The sequence below is a fragment of the Bombus bifarius genome, unplaced genomic scaffold, assembly GCF_011952205.1.
Source record: "Bombus bifarius isolate JDL3187 unplaced genomic scaffold, Bbif_JDL3187 scf7180000008194, whole genome shotgun sequence".
NCBI lineage: Eukaryota > Metazoa > Arthropoda > Insecta > Hymenoptera > Apidae > Bombus > Bombus bifarius.
In genome coordinates this window covers 1,130,937-1,140,005 of record NW_022884502.1, presented here as the reverse complement: position 1 = coordinate 1,140,005, position 9,069 = coordinate 1,130,937, and the positions used below count along the sequence as shown (strand labels likewise).

The 9,069-nt window shown below is 35.4% G+C and overlaps 1 protein-coding gene and 1 pseudogene across 3 annotated transcripts; both read right to left on the bottom strand.

The window, feature by feature from the left end:
• LOC117209870 overlaps positions 1–1,086 on the bottom strand; it is a 34,432-nt pseudogene extending 33,346 nt beyond the window's left edge.
• Positions 1,087–3,395: 2,309 nt separating this feature from the next.
• Positions 3,396–8,634, bottom strand: LOC117209841 (general transcriptional corepressor trfA-like). 3 transcript variants are annotated; one of them, XM_033452266.1, is made up of 3 exons: positions 8,145–8,634; positions 7,106–7,163; positions 3,396–6,931 (listed from the first exon to the last, which is right to left on the bottom strand). In XM_033452266.1, exon 3 carries the CDS (start codon positions 6,911–6,913, stop codon positions 5,639–5,641), a length of 1,275 nt encoding a protein of 424 aa, XP_033308157.1. In that variant the 5' UTR covers positions 6,914–6,931; positions 7,106–7,163; positions 8,145–8,634; the 3' UTR covers positions 3,396–5,638. The 3 variants fall into 3 exon arrangements, with proteins under 3 accessions (XP_033308157.1, XP_033308155.1, XP_033308154.1); XM_033452264.1 differs by having other exon boundaries at positions 7,979–8,633; XM_033452263.1 differs by having other exon boundaries at positions 7,840–8,629.
• Between the last annotated feature and the right edge of the window lie 435 nt (positions 8,635–9,069).

Below are 9,069 nucleotides of genomic sequence, written 5' to 3'. Positions count from 1 at the left end.
ACCCTACATCCAACATCGTATCATTTTCCACAAAGAAAAGTTATCCCCACAAAATGAAATTGAGTTCCTGCGAATTATCCACAAGACGCAATTCATTTCCCACAAATTTCTCAGAAAACCCACAAGAAATTGACACTTCCCGCGAGCGAAATTCGCCAGCCCGCGAAATGAAGTTCGTTGCCCACAATTTCCCACAAAAGCCCATAAAAAATTGACACTTCCCACAAACGAAATTCGTCATGCCACAGTTAGGTGTCGCGGTGTTAATGAAATTTCAAAACGTTTCCTATAAAACGTTCGATATACATATTCATAAAAATTTGTATGCTAAGTGTTCGAATATCTTTATGAACTACTCTACGAGTATGTTTCAATTCAAAACTCAAACTCGCATCCAGAAGAAACGTGGCTTTGTCGATGTCGTCGATGCGTCCATGAATAATTGCAAAAATATCTGTCGTGCACTTCAACATCGAGTCGCGTTGCACGGTTACTTCCACCTAGAATCAGAAGTTACCAGGAAACTGTCCGTAAAACTTTTCTCGCGTCAGATGCTCCACCTTCGAAAGAAACCGTAACTGCCCTGGGGTATCGCTGAGATTTTGTATTAGACGAGGAATAGTAGCCACAGATGCTTTGGAAATATCGATGTATCAAGTCGGTAGCAGGCAGCCACATGGCGAAACTTGTCGGTTCTTGAACTTTCGAATTCTTTACACGAGCGCGCTGCGATATCTTCCCCTCGTCGTTGATATAATGCGGAGAAAACTCGAGGAAAAATGTCTCTCTTGCGATCCTCTTCGCGTAGGGCAGTCCATTTTTTTTGCGAGGGTAATCAGATCATATAAGCGCTTTAAATCTCGCGATAAATCATTTCGTGAGTGGAGCTATACGTCGAGCATAGTAATTCTGGGCGTAGTTAATCCATTAGAAACCGCATAGCGAAGTAAATGTAAAAATTACGTATAGGGAATATTATTGAAGAATGTACAAAAGTACAGAGCTATGCAAATCTATACAACGATCAATTCTTGGAACATTTGAATATACGTATAATAATGTGGATCCTTTGTAAAGACGATTGAAAAATAGAGATTGTAAATGCAAGAAATTGTTGCATTTTTATACTCCCAAACTTTTGGTATTATTTTTTTATCCAATAAATTCATCGAAAATAAACAATCTTTTCTCGTAGAAACGACGAGAAAAATGTTACTCGGACAGCGTGAGTTTGGATAGTCAAACTTGTACTGTACTTCGATTTATTCGAAAAGATACTGGGATGTAGCTAGAAGATGAAAGAGGAATAGAAAAATAGAATTCAATGACGTAAATTGACAGAAGAAACGTTTTAAATGAAAACTTAACGTTAACGCAAACGTTTGCCCTTAGTGGGTTAATGTACTTAAATAAATACACCGTCTCGTATAAGAAAGTTAATGCTTTTGTCTTCTAATGAATATCGCCATTGCTTAAACTTAAGCTGTATTGGATTAGCGTTTAACGATCACCTAATTCCATGTCCATAAGTATTTGAAACTTTCACATTATTGCGAATAAAACTCCTTAATCTAATCTTGGCTTACCATCTTATCTCGGCCAAACATGTATAGTTAATGGATAGTGATGAAAACGATAGTTGATATTAATTAGTATAAATAAAAGAAGAAAGCCGCAATTGAATGAAAAGTAATTATGTGCAGGTGCCTAAGTTCAGTGATTTTAAAACAATTTCGAAACACCACCAGCATATATTTTTATACGTTTATGTGGACCGGTAAAACCATTCATTGTAAGTAAATACAGATACTGTGTACTTTAGTTTTCATTGCACGGGAATTTTGTTTTAATATCGTTATTCTGTAATAATACCATTGAAACGTTATTTGTAATCATTGCAAATAATAATTTCATACAGTCAATAATTTTAATTACATTTGTTTAACGTTATTGAGTTCTGAAATAAGAAATATTGTACTATCTCTCTCTCTCTCTCTCTCTCCCTCTCTGTCGTGAAATTGCAATAATAACAGTAACGTAATTTCCTTTGATTGTTCTAAGGATTAAATTTAATAGAACATTTATAATCTTAATTATGACAAGGATTACAGAATTAACGGTAGAGAGTCGTCTTTTCTGTTACAACTAGGCTGCGGATTTTTATGCAAACGCATACTTTTATAAACCTAATTAAACAAATGGGGTCTACGTATAAATTTACCTCGTCCGCTAAATATTATAAAAAATATTATACTTTGAATATCGTCGCGTGTTACGTGCATTCCTGAAATTTGAAAATTCCTGTGAACGTATAAAATCGTTCTAAAAATCTGCGATCTAATTACAACTTCGGAAACTTAATAAAAATATAAATCTTTCGATTGTATTGCAGCAAACGTCCAAATACTTACGAACGGTGGTATACTTTGTCCTCCGTTCTAATACTAAAAACCGGAAACGATCCTAGCGATTAAGAGTTAGGTAAGAAAGTTTCGTTTGAAACACGATTAGCACGAAACAGAAAGCAGTCCAGAGAAATATACAGTGGCCCTAAAAGCCGGCGATTAATGCGACGATTAACGCCGAGCTGCGATAAATTCTTAACGAGCCTGCAAGCACGTACAATAAGTTCTCGAACAAATACGAGGCCCCGTGCGTTTCAAACATTTCGAAATTATCCTGAGCAAACTCGCAAGGAATGCGAGCCAATTCGTTTAAGGCGCAGCGTTGTTATCCTTTAACAGATTGGCTGCCACGGTGGTTATCAATGACTCGCGTAACTTTTCTGAACTTTCAAAAACGATTAAAATAAGATAAATGTCACAGAGCGAAAAATGTTCAACGACGCGAATGACTCGTAACGTTGTTGGAGAGAAGGCGTGCAAATACAATAATTAATAATAATTTTGGAAAAAATGCAATGTCATAGTGCAGTACACGAGTCGTTCGGAAGGCACACTGATATCGATTCTATAAATTGAAATGTACAAAAAACTGACGATACCTATGTGATAATGAACGACTGTCTTTTAAAATTTATATCGGAATTTACCATTATTTGCCATAATCGGCTTATCCGATAAATAAGCTTATGCAAGCTAATCGGTTGTTCCCTAAAAATTGCGTATTAAGTAATGAAAACTTAATGTGAACTTAAACGTTCACTTAAGTAACGAAATAAAAAAATTAATAAGAAGCGGAGTCGTCATATTTTAATCCATCGAGGCTCCCAGAATAAAATGTATGAAATTCGCGTGGCAGTCAACGCGTTAAGCGTATAGTATCAAAGTAACTGACTCGATTGCAGCTGTCAGGTTGCATTCCGGCGAGTTAACGCGTGTACTTGAAAACACGGTATACGGAGAGAGCCGAGGTTAAAGTACCGTAACGACTAGTCTCTCAGATTTCCAAGGTTTATTATAAATCTCATTTTCTATATACATTATTCATACATGGTTTCAATCTTTCCTGTTTGTGTTCTCGCTTAATGTAACGTGTAGAAAAGTGCATGGAGTGATTACGTGTTTGGCCCTGATGAATTTCAACAGTTGCACTTGTAGTATGAGCATATGAATTTCTACGTAGAAGATGAACGTGCCTCTGTTATTCGATCAAAAAAATGTCATGGAGAGCAGTTTGAAAAATACGTCATACGTATCTATCTATGTATTTCTGTGTATTTACCGTACATGTAATGGTAAAAAGTGAGCTTTACGGCTTTGGTCGAAACACTCGACAGTTTCGTACTCGCAACACGTAATAACGCGAGCTCCGTCGAGTCTCGAGTATTTACATCGAATTTAATAAACTTTCGATCTCAAATGTTTCGCATTGTCCCATCTACATAACAATCGACAATCAATCGTTCAACAAAGAACAGTATCGAGCGCGCTTCACGGACAGCGACGAGCTGTGGAATCGCACGCGATTTCCTTCCAAGTCGTTTCGAATCCTTTGTAGTATAAGTCAATGTACTGCTACTTTTCAAATAAAATAACGTGTGCTGCATTTATCTTTTTCAAGAAGTTCACATTGTATCAAGTCGTCGCTCTAGAAAATAAAATTAATATTTGATTAATTATGAAGCTAGAGAAATGACACTTTGAAAGATTGGAACAGGTCCAAATTTCCAAAATCTTGACTTATACTACTATGACTTTCAATCCACCGAATGAAGACCACACAGGAAAAAATATAGTAAATCTATGCTACTTGATTTTCTGATTTTTATCCCACTTAGTGACAAAAAAATGTATTTTGATATGGGATATTTAAAAATGGAAATAATCTGATAGAAGATGTAAGCACTTTGAATATTGATTTAGTCGCTGTATCTTAATTTAGTTGATACCTTTTACATGTTCAAGAGAAGAACGCATTTAATTCTAAAATCAAATACAAAAGTAGATCTTCTTATATAGAATCGATTGAAAATAGATCGAGTCCTAAAATTGTTCCATAAAAGGAAGGAATTATGTGACTTACGATGTTTTCGATTGTGGCCTTCGTAGGGAAATTTATTCGACGTTGATTGACAAATCTAATATTTTTAAATATTTTTAGCTTCATCGCTGAACATGGCAAGCGCTGTCCATAAAATACGAGCTATCTCGCAACAATGATTTATCCTATATAAATATGTAAAATTGCCACTACGATCTCGTTAGTTTGAGATTTTCGTGAATTCCGCGATAAAAAGTATGTAAGCTCTAGAATTGCTTCGACAAACGGACGCACAGGGTAAACAGGGTATTTTATACAATACCCTCAAATTTCCAATTGACTTAGTTACCTCGTTCATCGAAACGTAAACTTATCCCTCCTAAAAAATGTATTCTCTGATGCTAATCGACTTACGTCTACACTGTAAGAAAATATACTTTATAACGTCAAAAAGTAAAATAATTTGTTGCATCGTATCTCTTATAATATGTAAACTGAAGCGGACGAAACGGACAAAGAAAAAAGTGTAATTTATTTTCCCGTTGACTCGCGAACAATGTTATCTTGTACATAAACGAGAATCGATCGATGCGATCAAACTAATCCACGCGAACGATATATAGCATATTCGAAAAATATATCTTATTCATTGTATGATTATATACCGTAAATTTCCTATTCGATGAAATAGCTTTTTCAAGTGACGAGAAGGGGGATTCTACCATTACATATTTCCTATAATTACATTCTGTTGTTTGTATAAAATATACTCGACCGCTAGTTACAAATATAAGACTTAATAATATACACATAATATATATAGTCAAAGTTTAAAAGATTATTCATTAAGAACGCAATGTCTTTTCATGAGCCTCTGAAGTGTAGAATTGCACGGTCTATTATACGTATGTAACTCGTATGAAGAGTAAAAATGCTTTAGAAAAGGTACGGTGCTATAAATATATTTCCGTAAAAAGGAAGAAGAACAAACATAGAAACAGATACGAATAAATGAAAAAACATGTTCTCTTTACGCTATTAAAGAAAAATAATTCAGCGTTATAACTCGATAATATGTTAACGCATGTATGTACCTAGTATGTTTGTGAAGACGCATGGGATGGCACGAATCGCTGCCTTCGTGTGAAAAGATATATAAAACTCTTTTTCATCAATGGTGCGATTCGATGGTAATTTACATGATAGCACACCATTTTTTGCTACCTTCGTTTGCTGGTTTACTATTCTCGTCCAGTTCCAATCTACCAGTCTTAAATTTCAAGTCTGAAACCGGGGTAGAAACTTGTATAGGCTTGCGTAACCCTTTCAATAAACTGATAGGACTATGTAACAAGCTGTTCTCAGTTTCAGTTTTCTGCTTTTTCATAGAATTCCAGTCTTCGGTGTCAAGTTTTCGTTTTCTTTCGCTCGAACTACCATTTGTGGTAGAAAGTGTGTCAGATAAATCGGTACTATAATGAAGAATCTTAAAATCCATTGCTTCGTCCTGCGGCAATGATGCGCTCGACGTATTGACGAACATCGAATCGCTCGGCGAGTACCTATACTCGCGTAAAGTCACGTGACGCATTCTGCTGAGAGAACGCCGGCCAGAAATGCTTCTCAGCGTCTTCCCGAAGGACATATCCTTCGGCGGCTGGCTCGACATACTGTGACTAGCGTTACTCGTGTCGAATAACTTCGAATTCTCTTTTAAACAATCGTTCAACTTAATCTGCACGTCCTTCAACATTATCGAAGGATCGTACGAAACGAACGATATATTCTTGCTGATGCTTTCCTCAGCTATTTCCATTTCCTTTTCCTTTTCCTTCTCGACATCATTCTGTGATAAAATTTCAGATGCTTCAGATATTTCCGACGTTGTGAACTCTATGACATCTGCCGAATTACTTTCCGTGTCGGTTTGAGATTCGCTTTGCAAGTCTTCCTTCTCATGTATGTCGTCTTTTGTCATCTCCTGTTCAGGAGGGCATTTTTCATCATTTTCCTTTTTTAAATCTACATTGTCTGTCTTTTCTGTAATTGTGTTTTCAATATTATTTTCTATTTCAAATTGTAAATTTAGATTGTTCTCCTGGCAATCTTCCTGATTTTTATCAGAATTGCTTGCTTCCTTCTGGCATTCCAATTGTTCTTTCTCAACCATTACTTCTGCATTTTCCAAATCATCCTGTGTTTTCAACACTGAAATGGATTCGGAAGGAGTATCACTAACATACTCCTTATCAGATTCCTGTGTATCTTTAAAACTATCATCTTTAGTATATTCCACCTGTACAGTTGGATTTAGCTTTGGATCTGCTTCTTCTGATTCTGGCTGCATCTTTGCAGAGTTTGATTCTTCACTTTGTTGTGAAACAATTGATTTTTTTTCCTTAGAGCTTCCAGCTGTTTTATCTGGATTTCCTGTTCCCTGTTTTGGAGAACGTTCTAATTCAACTTTCATTGGCTCCTGAATTTTGCTCTATAACAAACGTAATATTCCACATATTTAGCAAGTGAGTTAACATTTGAAAATTTTGAAATGATTAAGAATTAGAAGATTAATGACAAGGCTTAAAGTGATATTAGATATAAAGAAATAATGTTAGATATAAGATAATAGAATATAAAGAAGATAAGAAATGATTAAACTCACTTTAAAGTTTTTCCTTTGATTATGTGATACTCTCTTTATTAAGGTATTCAATTTAGATCTGAAATAAAAGTATTGCAATGTTCAAAATCATTAGAAAAGAATTATATGGATATTTATAATCAATCTCCACAGAGCAAGAAATTCTGGAGGTGATGAGAGGTACTGATCCAAAAAAAAAAAAAAACTTGACAAAGCAGCTAAACCAAAGTTTCTCCCCTGTATCTATTTAACAAACCTTAGACCTATACGTTTTCGCCTATTTGCCCATTTATTCCCAATTATTTCTAGCTTATAGTCATACAACAAATATTTCATCAATTTTCTCAATAAATTTATTCGCAATTTGTGTAGCTTAGTTTACATACGTAAATCAACTGATTGTGAGAGTTGAGAAATTCGAAAAAATATATGAGAAAATATAAAAAGTCTCAATCTATGAAACGTTTATAAGATATCAATGTTTATCTTCTGACAAAATTGGGTAACACTTGTCTCGGATATTTCAAAGAAAAAAAAACACGTAGCATCAAAGAAAGATTATCCACAGGCGGCAGTGTGTCCGGCGACGTGTGTAGAAAGACGATCAAAAAAAGATTTGTTATACGCGAGACGGGTTTAACTCGAATAACTCGAATGAGACAGAATGAGAAAAAGGAGGTACTAACAAGCGAGAAGACTAAACAGAGAAACTATGGATAAACTTGTTGTTCGCTGGGCTGATTGGTTTTACAAACCTGTTCGAAATCTTGGATTTGTGCTGTCTCTTGCGCAAGCTAGTTTCAGAAGGATTTGGCGGCGCGGTCGTTGCCTTCAGTCTCCGATTGTACAAATTCCTCTCATCGCCCCCAGGTGTCGCCTTCTTTGGCGTCTTACCCATAATGTTAGCGTACGTTTACGTCTTGGCTATTTAACTCGTTTAATCTTTCCACGCCCTTTTTCGTAGGTCTACCCTCACCCACGTAAATGCAACAAGCCCCTGTCGTTTAGTTACGGAAGACCGAGTTTATCTACCTGTGCCTTTACTTTGCCTTTTACCTACAGATATATATCTCGATCGTTCTTTTTCTCTATTTCTGTGTCTTTAGTTTTGTTGCCCGTTCACTTGTAACATTACGTACTTGAGTATAGAATATTATTCGAAAAGCACATCGCAAGACGCAATAATATATCGTAACTTAAGAATTAGCGTACATGATTCACACAGACGCCATGTAATACGCTGCTTGATTTCGAGACCGTGTAAATGTACGCGCCAAGATCACGTCGAAACAGCCACCTCGACAACCCATACAAATTTATCGCTAGTTTTCGAGTCACTATCGCTCTGGAACTTCTTAATTGGATTAAGATATTTTACGTAACTGATCCAGCGGAGATACGTATTCAGAGGAAAGTGTCAACGCCGTACGCTAACCATACACGTGCACACACTCACGACCGGCTACTTTATTCCTTACTTCGATACTAGCGGTAAATTCCGTTGACAAATAACGCAATCCGACACGAGTATGGCGCAGCGCTGCTGTCGTTTGCCGCGTTGGTCCCGTTTTATATAAAACATGCACTTAAATGAAAGGATTAGACATATTTCTGGCACACTACATGGCAAAGTCATATTTCATGAAGTTCTACGTAGTATATATTGTGATTTATGAGTTAAAATTAATCGATTGATATATAATATGTAGTATGTTTTTCTATATTTATATATTATATTATATATAGTTCAGAATATTGAATATTATTTTATAATATGTTAAAAAAACACTAATTTAAGATGCACTAACTATACTTACTATAAAAACATATCATGTAAATAGTAGATGGTAAAAACTAATACGCGCAAATAGAAAAATGTTATAATATTAAGAGAAAATTTGTATAACTATATAATATATATAATGTTTATAATTACTGTTCTCTAACTTTAAATACATAAATATGTAAATAAGGAAAAACAAAGA